At 54.1% G+C, this 12,870-nt stretch overlaps 1 protein-coding gene across 2 annotated transcripts in view; it reads left to right on the top strand.

Moving 5' to 3' along the window:
* Positions 1-367: 367 nt before the first annotated feature.
* Positions 368-12,870, top strand: part of CA9 (carbonic anhydrase 9) — a 46,619-nt gene continuing 34,116 nt past the window's right edge. For both annotated transcript variants that reach the window (XM_026658266.1, XM_026658265.1), the window contains exon 1: positions 368-573. In XM_026658266.1, coding sequence (XP_026514051.1) covers positions 471-573 — 103 coding nt within the window. In that variant the 5' untranslated portion in view covers positions 368-470. The remainder of the gene's footprint in view (positions 574-12,870) is intronic.

Below are 12,870 nucleotides of genomic sequence, written 5' to 3'. Positions count from 1 at the left end.
AGGGGAGCTGTGGTTATGGGGATAATGGAGGGTCGGTCCCAGGCCCCGTTGCTATGGGAGGGGACCTGTGGCTGTGTTTGAGCTGCATTGCTGGGAGGTTGTCTGAAAAGGAAACCCTGTTCAAGCTCCGGTCGCGTCCCTTGGCTCTCGTCCACGTTAAGGCTCCAGATACGCACACCCTGGTCCCAGCCCAGACCCCCAGCTGGCAATGACATTGAACTTCAGGCAAGCTCCCAATGCAGCATGTATTTCACCCTTCACCTGCCCCGCAGACTTTGCCTGCAGTCTCTATAAAAGGTAAAGGCTGTGTGAGTCACTGCCCCCTCCCGCTCCTGCCCTCTCTCTCTCCCTCTCCCGCAGACACAGTTCAGCTCCGGCCGCCCAGCACAGCTCCTGCTGCTCTGGCAGCCAGAGGCAGGCTCTGCAGTGGAGAAGTGGGGCCGTCCCACTGAACTGGCACTTGTTGGAGGATGAGCTGCACCAGGCTGGGTCTCTCTCTCCTGCTGCTGGCTGCCCTGGGCTGGACTGAGGACGAGCATGGCTCAGAGGACTCTTCTCACCCCAAAAAGAAAGGTGAGTAAATCCCAGACTCTATCTCTGGTTCCCTTGGCCACACACAGCTCTCTGGTGTCTGGCTGCTCGCTCTAGGGAGAGATGGGGCGCAGGGTACTTGGCGCTGGTTCTGCTCCCCACAGGGCTGGCTGGTGTCGCCCTGCTGGTTTTCTAACACATCCCAGAAGGGCTGAAAGAAGCATGTCCTGTTTGTGTCATGGGGCAATTGTCTGCTAGGCTGCTGGAGAGGGCATGTTGGCTGCCGAGAGCGCTGCTGGAGGAATGCCCCTGCACAGACAGTGCTTCAGTTGCTGCCTCCAGTCCCCCAGCCCAAATCCTGGATCCGCTTCCTGTCTCTCAGCACCTGCTGGACCCAGCTCACACAGCCAGGGCACCCATCACAGCAGCAGCTAAGCCCCTGGGGACTCCCACCAAAAGTTCAGTCAGTGGGGATGGAATTTCTCCCAGCTTCACCTTGACAAGAGGACATGACCCACAAATGGCACCACAATGCAGAGAAGGTTGCCAGCTGTATTGACCCTGGAGAACCCAGCACACCTACAAACTGGAATAGCCTGGTCAGGTGTAACCACAGCAACATCTCCCCGCCAGGCACTCTGCCCAGTCTGCCAATTAAATAAGCATTTGTGTACACAGCCGTACAGACCCTCCACCCCCTTTGGCTCACCCCCATGACCCCCACCATGTATAGATCCTGTGCCCCCTTTCGCTCACCCATCATGTATAGATCCTGTGCCCCCTTTCCCTCACCCACCATGTATAGCTCCTGTGCCCCCTTTCCCTCACCTTAGTCCCCTCCTTATGTGCACAGACTTATAGCTCTTAAAGCCACAAGGGACCATGATAGTCATGCAGGCTGACATCCTGCATAGCACGTGGTCCCATTCTTCCCACCATGTCACACCCCTCACCTCTCCTGCTCACCTCGCCCACTCTCTACATACAGCTCCTGAGCCATCTCCTGCAGCCCCCCTTTCTCCTCGCTGGGCCCCAAACCCCTTTCCACACATTAATTCCTTTTTCCATCAGATCAAAGGGATTAATGTCAACTTGGCAGTTACAGTTCTAACACTCAGGGGAAAGCGATGGCATGTGACTGGTACGGTCAGCAACTCAGACGGGGGTGGCCTGGCACAGCAGCCTGGACAGCAAGGTTGTCAAGATTTATGGCACAGCCACATGGGCAATAAGGTGCTGGGGGGAGGGGAGGCATATGGGGATGGACCTGAAACAGCTGCATGGATATTCCAATGCTGAGCCGGTTTATGGTGCTTTTCAGCTGTAGCGTTGGTCTGTTGGTGGTGAGCGTGCTCAGACATACTGCCCTAATAGGGTCAGAGCAGTGCTACCACCAGGTGCCACTTCACACTCACGTCTTAGGCCCCTTAGTGCAGTGCTGGGCTATCACAGAACCTGCTTGAATTACCTGAGAAATCGATGAGGCACCCGGGGAGCGGGAGAGAAAAGTGCAGTGATGTTCCAAACAGCATCAGTCGCACTCTGTTCTGCTGGAGGAATAAATTCAGCCACATCTCAGTGCAAGGCCTGGAGGGTGTGATACAGTAGAAGGGCTGTGGTCATGTCTCAGTGAAGGAGGCTCTCAGGGACTGTCACACACTTCAGTTCAGTAAGACTTGATTGTCATGACTGGCTAGACAAGTGCTGGAAAGTGCAAGAAAGAAACAGCCCATTGCAGTCTCTGTCAGAGGTGGGGCTATGATTCACCCTGGTCAGGGCTTCGTGTCTTTGGGGTTTGAGCCCCTGGGTCCATTTGTTGTTCCTGCCCATCCCTGCCCCAGGGCAGGTGGTTCCATAATGTGGGGCTGTTTCTTTCTATCTCCAGGGTCCAACAGTTCTTCACTCTGGTAAGATATTGCTTAGGATTCCTGATTCCTGATAGTTGGAGTCTAACTTCCATTTGTTCCGTTGCTGTGGGACATTGGACTAGAATGTTTCTCTTTCTTCTCTGTCATAGAATCATAGAATATCAGGGTTGGAAGGGATCTTCATCTAGTCCCACCCCCTGCTCAAAGCAGGGCCAAGCCCCAGACAGATGTTTGACACAGGTCCCTAAATGGCCCCCTCAAGGATTGAACTCACAACCCTGGGTTTAGCAGGCCAATGCTCAAACCACTGAGCTATCCCTCCCCCCTGGACAGTCACTGCTCTGTGAGTTTGGCCTATGCTTTGTGTCGCCTGGTCCCCACCCCTGGTTTATGGTCACTGAGTCTGTATTTGGTGAGGGTTTGTCTATTTCTGCACATGTCGCTGCAGTGATGTCTGTACCAGTGTGATTGTTCTGTGCAGGGATCTGGGGCTGGAGCTGTTTTGGATTCGTTCTCCCGGGCTGCCCAGTGTATGTTTGCATTTTAGGTGCTGGGCTTGTCTTGCATGTTTTCTGGCTGTGGGTAAGGGTCTTTGCTCTACCGGTCAGGTGCTGAGAGGGCTGTGCTGAGCCCAGGGAGTGGGGATGCAGAGGTGTCAGTGCTGCAGGGGGCACGGTGCTGTAATATAGCTGGGGGTGCTGTCATGTTTCCATGCTGGAAGTTCCCAGGGGGTGTCGATACAGGAGTTGTGTTGTCCATGTTCAGGGGGTTCCTGGGAGCTCAGAGAGTGCAGCAGCTCTCGAGGGGTGAGAGCCAGGCGGGCATTGAGAACACAGCAGTGAGTGCAGTTGGAGAGCCTAGACAGACTGAGCAATGGGCTCAGAGTAGTGGGTCCTGGGCAGGGTGCTGCAGGGTGCTGTGCAGTCAGAATCTATTACTCCCTACATTGTCCTTGTCGCTGTCTCACTCCAGTATCACCCCCCTTCCTCACCTCTTTGTCATCCTCACCTCATCACCCCATGTCACCCCCACCTCATCTCAGCCCCCTGCCGACCCTCCATTGCACCCCCCTTACTCCCATCTGGTCCCTGTGTTGCCCTCCATCACCCTGTTAGACACCTTGTGCTGAGCTGTGAGCACCATGCCCACACCCAGCTCTGTGGCTGGACTAGGCTGCAGCTCCAGGGTCTCTGCATCCTGCCTCTTGCCTCCTAGCACATGCTGCTGGTTGGAAGTGCTACTTGCATCAGGGCTGGGGTGACTCAGGGGAAGCTGTGGCATGTGGTTTAGTTTTATAGGGTTGTACTAGAACTCGAGGGATCTGCACAGGCAGCGTCCTGGGGAGTGATTACTCTCCGCAGGTTGCATCATTTCCTCCTACAGTGCCAGGAGATGCACTGAATCAGTGTGGTTTGTGGACGTGATGGTGGGAAGAACCTGCCCATTGTTGCCAGAGGGGCAGGTCTGGGTCTCTGGGTACAGTGTGTGCTCCAATGGCCAGCGCTGGGGGGAGCTTCAGGCTGGGTGCTTGTAAATCTGCTGCTAAGATCTTGGGGGCAGGGTGTGTGTCGGGGCAGAGACCCGATCCTACCTGGGGCCTCTGGAACCAGAGGGTGTCTGCTGGGCTCCCCCATCTCAGAGCTTGCACCATGGGGCAGGACAGGGCTGAGCTGGACTGGATTTTGCTGCGGCAAAAGAGAAAGCACTGCCAGGTGCCCTGCCTGTCTCTGGGAGGGGGCTCGGCTCAGGGCTCTGTGTTACACAGTGCAGCAATCTTGAGGGAGGAAGGGGTGCCCTCCGCGAAAGGGTCCTGTCTGAGGTATGGCTTGGGAGAGTCAGCTCTGACCTGCCTTCCTGGAGCCTCTGCCAGCTGGTCTGAGAGTTCAGTGCTGGAGTGCGAGGAATGCCCTGCAGAATGGATGGGCCCCAGGCAGCAGGGCTGGGAAGCTGCAGAGCAGAGCCCTGGCTGTGGGGAGAGGGGATGGCTGTACCCACAGCTGAGCAGTGGTTATTGCAGCAGACTGTGCCGGCAGCATGAGCTCTGCCAGAGCTTTTCTCTGCCCCCCCTCTCCCCCCCCCACACACAGTGTGGGCTCCTCAGCCGGGCTCACCCTGTGTCTGGCCAGAGGCCCCCATGCAGCTCCCTAGCCCTCGGGGCCCTCCCTGCTAACCCCTCACCTCTCAGGCATGCAGCTACCCAGCCTGTGCCGGGCACAGAGACCTTGGCCCTGATAAAATGGGCAGGGTTGTTATCAAGAGTGATGGGGAGAAATAGCATCTCCCTGGGGGAAGGAGAAGGAGAGCGAGATTCTGGGGCCTTGATCCCTCCCACCCTGGAGAGGCTCCCCACGAAGTCTGTCCCGGGACAGCGTTCACCTGCCTCTGTTACCCTCTCTCCTTCTCATCCTGCACCTCCCCTAGTCCCTCCTGCCCCATGTCAGTCCCACTGCAGCCATCCTAGTCTATTCCCCTCCCCATTCCTGTCTCTGTCCATTCCCAGCTCCATTCCTGGTCACCTTCCATCCCAGTCTTGCCTTGGTGCCCGCTCCCATTTCCCTGCGGGTGCAATCTCCCTCATCCTCACACCTGCAGGAACAGGGGCTCCGTGGCTGTCAGGGGACGGGAAAGGTACGTTGGGGCTTGCCAGCCCTCTGCCACCTTCCTACAGAGAAGCACAGAGGCCGCTGTAGGGAATTGGCTCAATTCCCAGGCACCAGGACCTGTGCCCTCCACCGTCCAGGAACACAAGGAATGTTCCCTGTAGCAACACGAGCTGCCAGCTGCGGATTAGAGACTGTCACAAAGGTTTGCACTAGAGCAAGATTTCTAAACAGGGCTGAGGGTATTACACAGTCAGAGCTCAGGCTGGGAAGGAGCGAGGCCTGCATGGGTGGTGCCCAGGGTGTGCACCGGAGAGCCGTGCCCATGGGCTGTGCCTGCGTGGGAGGGCAGGGGATCCTGGAGAAGCTGAATCTGAGCCATGTGAAGGTGGAGGGGCCAATGAGCAGTGGAGAAGTAGCACCAGACATGGGGCATATGCAGGGAGGGGCCAAGGAGCATCAGATGAACAGTGTCTATGGGGCATGTGCCAGGACAGAGAGGTGGAGGGCAGCATGCCCACAAGGAAGAGGAGGGTGAGAATTTGGGAGATCAGAGCTCCTCATCTTCGGGGAATGACTGTCCAGGAATGTGCCCTGGCGTGAGGGCCAGGCACCCTCAGGGTGGGATTTGGGGATCCCTGGCATTGTCTGTCACTAATGGAGGGGATACGGGGATCCCCCTCATTTACTGGGTGAGAGGTCTCTGGGTGGAGCTGAGGTCTGGGGGGTTTTGTACCAGGGTAACCCAGGTTCCAGTGCTGTGCCTGGAAGCAGGGGGCAAGTGGAGTAGAGGGGGACAGGGCTCTGTGAGGGTGGGAGGGCAACAGAGCAGGTACGAGCCAGTCACTGACCCCAGGACGCATGCACCACACCAGCCACCAAGGCCTGGTTTCCAGCACAAACAGGCTGGCTGTTTGCCAGGAGCTCCTGGGAACTGGGGGCTTCAGCTGTCCTATGGTCAGCAGCTTCTTTTCTGCACAGGACTGATTCCAACCCACAGCCTTTTCAGCACCTCCCCCTGACAGCAAACTGGCTCTGCTTTCACTGCCTTCCTTGCGGGAGCAGTGTGGACATGCAAAGCTGCCTGCCTTTAATGGCAGCAGCTCCTGCCCTAATGTAGCAGTAAGGAAGGCACAGACCTGGCACTCGCGCAAGCACTGCCATGATGAGCATCCTCAAAATGCCTGATAGCGAGAGAGCGATTTCTGGTGGCTCTGGTGGGTGTGTGCAGTGACAAGGAGAAAGTGGCTGAAATTAACACAGAGGAGCTTTAGGCTGAATCTCAGGCTGCCAGAGGAGGGTCTCCCTGGTCAGGGCCCTGTCATCTGCAGCATTTCTCGCTGGACTTGACAGAAGCCTAGAGAATGTGCTGGTGGCTGAAGCCTGCCTTGACTCTGGGGATGGGCTGGGACAGGGTGACAGGCTGCCTTGCTTCTCTGATTCTTTGAGCCCAGTGGCAGCTGAACATGCCTCGTGTGCAGCTCTCTCTGCTGAGTTCCCTGGTTGGGATTCTCACCAAAGCAAATCTTGGCCCTGCCAGTTACCCTGTGAATGTAGTGACCTAACCGGTGGGTGGCCAGTTGAACTTTCACTCAAGGCTTTTGAGGTTATAACCACTGAAGCCTCACTCCTCCTGAGAGATAGGTAACGGATAGTTAGTGATCATGTCACCCACCACTGAAATGCGTCCACCTCTGGTGTGGTACGTGGCAGCTGTTCAACAGTGAATAGCAATGCTACTCAGCAATTTCTGACTGGAAGAAAACTGTACCCGACTGCAAGTACAGGGGGAATTTAAGTGGCAGGCTATAATTACCTGCACAGGATTTGGGCCAGGGCCCCAGTGTTACCATCCCTTGTGCAAAGTGCTGGGGGATTGTTAAAGCCCATAAGTGGACAGGACCTTGGTATTACAGCCTCTCCAGCAGTGCCTCTTTGCCCCACACCGGGGCATTGGGTCAGTGCGGAGGCAGAGAGAGGAGCCCCAATCACCCATGCCATGATGGGCAGTACTGAGGTGTTCCGTTGAGGTGCCTCCTGCAGGTGCTGATCAGGCCCAGCTCTGCATAAGCTTGTGAGAGCTGCCGGGATCACAGCACAAAGTGGCCTGGCCAGAGGCTGTGATGTTACTGGGACTTACCAAACGATGGTCTCCAAGTGAGACCAATTCTGCTGGTCTGAAGGGACAGGGCGATAGAGCTCAGGGAAACGCTTATTGCCAGCTAGGAAACATTTTGCTTTGTGGGGGCTGAACAGTGAAGTTTGTTCTGCCTGAATCTCTCTGACTAAGAAGCGCTGGTGGCACGGCAAGCTGAGGCTGCGGGGGAGGGGAGGAGAGGGGGGACAGCCTCCCCAGCTGGGAGCTCAAGGGCCGGGCAGGACGATCCCGCGGGCCGTAGTTTGCCCACCTCTGCCCTAATTGGATCCCATTGTGGGGGTGAGGACAAGGTCAGCTCCCAGCTGCTCCCTGCTGGCGTTGTCTGTGTCCTGGAGCTCGTCATGCTGCAGCGCTGTGCGCCCCACCCAGCGTCTGAGACCAGCTCAGGAACAGGGATCCTGCTGCTGCTCCTGGGTGTGAGGGAGAGGGACAGTCTGGCCCTAGGTAAAGACAAGTGTTGGGGTCTCCTCCCGTGCACTCCCCTTTGTCATGCCTACCTCGAGTGTGGAGCCCTGTGTGCTCCCCTTTGGGGTGCAGCCTTTCCGTGAGGTGAGGCAGGAGATTGTGGGGCAAAGCTGAGTGAGTGTGTGTGGAATAGACACTTCTGGGAACAATGGGATTGCAGCCTCCTGGCCTCTGCCTCCATCACATCCCTGAGTGACTGCAGGGCCCAGTGCTCATTGCCAAGGCAACTGGAGCAGGGAGATCTGATTCCTCTCTTTGTGTATGGGCCAGGCAGGGCCTGGGGGGAAGGAGCGCGATCACCTCAGGGCATTAGCACTGAGCGAAGGAGGGGCTTGGAGAGAGGACGGGGGCAGGAGAAGGCAGCATTGGAAGAGTTCTCTAAAAACATCCGCCCAATATGCAGCGGCAGTCAAAAGAATTAACAGACTGCGAGGAACAGTTAGGAAAGGGAGAGATAATAAGGGCGGTGGTGGAGTCTCCTTCCTTGGAGGTTTTTAAGGCCCAGCTTGACAAAGCCCTGGCTGGGATGATTTAGTTGGGAATTGGTCCTGCTTTGAGCAGGGGGTTGGACTAGATACCTCCTGAGGTCCCTTCCAACCCTGGTATTCTATGATTCTATGATTCTAAGACAGAAAATATCATAATGCCACTACATAAATCCATGGTGCCCCCACACCTTGAATACTGCGTGCGGATCTGTTCACTCCATCTGAAAAAAGATAAATTGCAATCGGAAAAAAGTGCAGAAAAGGGCAACAAAAATGATTAGGGGGATGGAACAGCTGCTGTATGAGGAGAGATTAAAAAGACAGGGACTGTTCAGCTTAGAAAAGAGATGGCTAAGGGGGAGGTCTGTAAAATCATGAGTAGTGTGGAGAAAGTGAACAGGGAAGTGTTCTTTACCCCTTCATACAAGTATTTCTTCACACAATGCACAGCCAGCCTGTGGAACTCCTTGCCGCAGGGTCAGTGTGGGGAGCAGGGACTGGCAGCTGGGGAGACACTAGAAGCTCTCAGTGAGGGAGTGGTTTGCGTTGTGGCTAAGCACAGCCCTCCTCCATCCCCTGTGGTGAGTTCTATTTAAGTTGGGTGGGTACCAGGCCCTGGAACCACTGTAGATGGTGACAGGACTGTGCCCTGTGCTTGGAGGTGTTGGATGCTCAGGGCTGAGATGTGCAGGGGTGAGTGCTTCTGTGTGCTCCTGATGGTGGCTGTGTCTTTGCATCTCACTGGGAAATGGCGATGGGTGAGAGCGCTGCCTGTGTAGGCCTCGGTTCGTTTCCCCTCAGAACGGCTGGGACAGGCTGACGGGAGGCCAGAGGACAGCAGGTAATGGGCCAAGATACCGTGTAGATAAGCACAGTGCAAATGCAGGGCGAGTGAACTGCAGGAGCAAGGCAGAAAGAGGGAGAGAATGCGGAGAGGGGAGAGGAAGGAGCGTGAGGAGGGAGATGCAGATGCAGCTGACCCCTGGTGACCCACCCAGCCTCAACCATCAGCACTTGGACACCCAAGACCAGACTCTTCCTCCCTTATGCATGCTGAAGTCTCTGGGAGCACTTACAGAGTAAGGGTAGCAGAATAGGCCATAATTAATTACCCTCCCCCTGCCTTAAGAGCCTGAGTGGGATTTCAGAGTTTGGCTCAGGCCCACTGCTCTGAGGGATGCAGAGGAACTGTTATGCCTACTATGAAATGCAGCCCCCTCTGAGTCGGGGCACGGCAGCTGGTCTACACAAGAGTGACGAGCAGGAAATGGAGGGGAATCCTGGACTCAGTGAAACTGTAGGCAGGAGCGAGGGATGCAGGACAGGTTCACCTGAGCAGGGACGGGTTGGCAGCAGACATGCCAAACCCGTGAAAAAAATTCAGAAATTGGGCTTGGTTTTGGCTTAATTGGCTTGTGTGTTGCTTGTTGGCTAGTTTTTGGCTACTAGCTTGTTGCTTCTTTTTTTTGATCAGCTCCTGGCAAGCAGGGGCAAGGGGGGAGAGAGTCAGGGGTGCACAGTGGGCCCACCCAGCACGCCGGAGGGATCTAGTCACATAGAGTGTTGGGGTTCTTAGGGACTGGCTTGTTTAGGCCTTGTTTTGAAATGGGATTAGCTTGATTTTTGTCTTATTGTGAAAGTCGGGGTGCTTATTTACAGCGTGAAAGTTGGCAGCTGTGGTTGGCAGGCCGTGCTGCTGCCTGGGCAGTCTGCTGGGGCCAGTGCTGTGACCCCCGTATCTGTGGCTCTTAGTCTAGTTTCTGCGCAGGCAGCGCCAGGATAAGCGGTGCAGCAAGATGCCTGCCGAACACTCACCATCTGATAGCAGATAGGAAAGATGTATCTGGGAATTGGACTCCTCCTGGGAGCAGAGACGAGGGGGAGGGGCCCAGAAGAATGAGGAGATGAGTCTATGGGGGACTCTGGCAGAGCTGCAGAGAAGAGCGAGGGCCCTGTTCAGTATGGGGTGGGGGACTGATTGGCCTCTGAGGCTGGGAAATTCCCTGGGGAGCCCCAGGCCTCAGAGGCCGCCTCTAGCTCAACAGCTTTAGGGCTGGCTCTGCACTGGGCTAAACATGTCACACATTACATGCATTAAAAACTGGCTAACTGATAGATCTCAGTGTAACTGTAAACGGGGAATCGTCATCGAGCAGTGCTGGGGATTGATTCTTGGCCTTATGCAATTGAACATCTTTATCAATGACCTGGCAGAAAACATTCACTCATCACAATAAAGTTAGCAGATGGGAGTGGTAAATAGTGAGGAGGGCAGGTCATTGATACAGAGCGATCTGGATCACTTCGGAGGCTGGGCGCAAGCAAAAAAAAAGTGTTCTAGTACAGCTAAATGTAAATGTACCCATCCAGGAAGAAGGAATGCAGGCCATACTTACAGGATGGGGGATTCTATCCTGGGAAGCAGTGACGCTGGAAAAGGTTTGGGGGTGTGGTGGATAATCAGCTGAACATGAGCTCCCAGTGTATTGCTGTGGGCAAAAGGATTAATGCGATCCTTGGATGCATAAACAGAGGCATCTCAAATAGGAGTAGAGAGGTCATTTTATTTCTCTATTTGGCACTGGTGCTGTAATGCCGTGTCCAGTTCTGATGTTCACAATTCAAGAAGGAGGTTGATAAACTGGAGAGGGATCAGAGAAGAGCCACGAGAGTGATTAGACGATTCGAAAACCTGCCTTAGTGACAGGCTCCAGGAGCTCAATCGATTTAACTTAACAAAGGAAGAAAGGAGAGCAGCAGACTACGGATCCTGGACTTCAGAAAAGCAGACTTTGACTCCCTCAGGGAACTGATGGGCAGGATCCCCTGGGAGAATAACATGAGGGGCAAAGGGGTCCAGGAGAGCTGGCTGTATTTTAAAGAATCCTTATTGCGGTTGCAGGAACAAACCATCCCGACATGTAGAAAGAATAGTAAATATGGCAGGCGACCAGCTTGGCTTAACAGTGAAATCCTTGCTGACCTTAAACGCAAAAAAGAAGCTTACAAGAAGTGGAAGATTGGACAAATGACCAGGGAGGAGTATAAAAATATTGCTCAGGCATGCAGGAGTGAAATCAGGAAGGCCAAATCGCACTTGGAGTTGCAGCTAGCAAGAGATGTTAAGAGTAACAAGAAGGGTTTCTTCAGGTATGTTAGCAACAAGAAGAAAGTCAAGGAAAGTGTGGGCCCCTTATTGAATGAGGGAGGCAACCTAGTGACCGAGGATGTGGAAAAAGCTAATGTACTCAATGATTTTTTTGCCTCTGTCTTCACAAACAAGGTCAGCTCCCAGACTGCTGCACTGGGCAGCACAGTATGGGGAGAAGGTGACCAGCCCTCTGTGGAGAAAGAAGTGGTTCAGGACTATTTAGAAAAACTGGACGAGCACAAGTCCATGGGGCCGGATGTGCTGCATCCGAGGGTGCTAAAGGAGTTGGCGGATGTGATTGCAGAGCCATTGGCCATTATCTTTGAAAACACATGGCGATCGGGGGAGGTCCCGGATGACTGGAAAAAGGCTAATATAGTGCCCATCTTTAAAAAAGGGAAGAAGGAGGATCCGGGGAACTACAGGCCAGTCAGCCTCATCTCAGTCCCTGGAAAAATCATGGAGCAGGTCCTCAAGGAATCAATTATGAAACACTTAGAGGAGAGGAAAGTGATCAGGAACAGTCAGCATGGATTCACCAAGGGGAAATCGTGCCTGACTAACCTAATTGCCTTCTATGATGAGATAACTGGCTCTGTGGATGAGGAGAAAGCAGTGGATGTGTTATTCCTTGACTTTAGCAAAGCTTTTGATATGGTCTCCCACAGTATTCTTGCCGTCAAATTAAAGAAGTATGGGCTGGATGAATGGACTGTAAGGTGGATAGAAAGCTGGCTAGATCGTCGGGCTCAACGGGTAGTGATCAATGGCTCCATGTCTAGTTGGCAGCTGGTTTCAAGCGGAGTGCCCCAAGGGTCGGTCCTGGGGCCGGTTTTGTTTAATATCTTTATTAATGATCTGGAGGATGGTGTGGACTGCACTCTCCCAGCAAGTTTGCAGATGACACTAAACTGGGAGACGTGGTAGATACACTGGAGGGTAGGGATCGGATACAGAGGGACCTAGACAAATTAGAGGATTGGGCCAAAAAAAACCTGATGAGGTTCAATAAGGACAAGTGCAGAGTCCTGCACTTAGGACGGAAGAATCCTATGCACTGCTACAGACTGGGGACCGAATGGCTAGGTAGCAGTTCTGCAGAAAAGAATCTAAGGGTCACAGTAGACAAGAAGCTGGATATGAGTCAACAGTGTGCTCTTGTTGCCAAGAAGGCTAACGGCATTTTGGGCTGTATAAGTAGGGGCATTGCCAGCAGATCGAGGAACGTGATCGTTCCCCTTTATTCGACATTGGTGAGGACTCATCTGGAGTACTGTGTCCAGTTCTGGGCCCCAAACTACAAGAAGGATGTGGAAAAATTGGAAAGAGTCCAGCCGAGGGCAACAAAAATGATTAGAACAACAAGGAGTCTGGTGGCAGACTCCTTGTTGTTTTTGTAGATACAGACTATCACGGCTACCCCATGAAAAATTATTAGGGGTCTGGAGCACATGACTTATGAGGAGAGGCTGAGGGAACTGGGATTGTTTAGTCTCCAGAAGAGAAGAATGAGGGGGGATTTGATAGCTGCTTTCAACTACCTGAGGGGGGGTTCCAAAGAGGATGGAGCTCGGCTGTTCTCAGTGGTGGCAGATGACAGAACAAGGAG

The sequence above is a fragment of the Terrapene carolina genome, unplaced genomic scaffold (genome assembly GCF_002925995.2).
Source record: "Terrapene carolina triunguis isolate 2854851 unplaced genomic scaffold, T_m_triunguis-2.0 Scaffold422, whole genome shotgun sequence".
NCBI classification, from domain to species: Eukaryota; Metazoa; Chordata; order Testudines; family Emydidae; genus Terrapene; species Terrapene triunguis.
The sequence above is the reverse complement of the archived record's forward strand: the minus strand, read 5'-3'. Positions and strand labels throughout refer to the sequence as shown.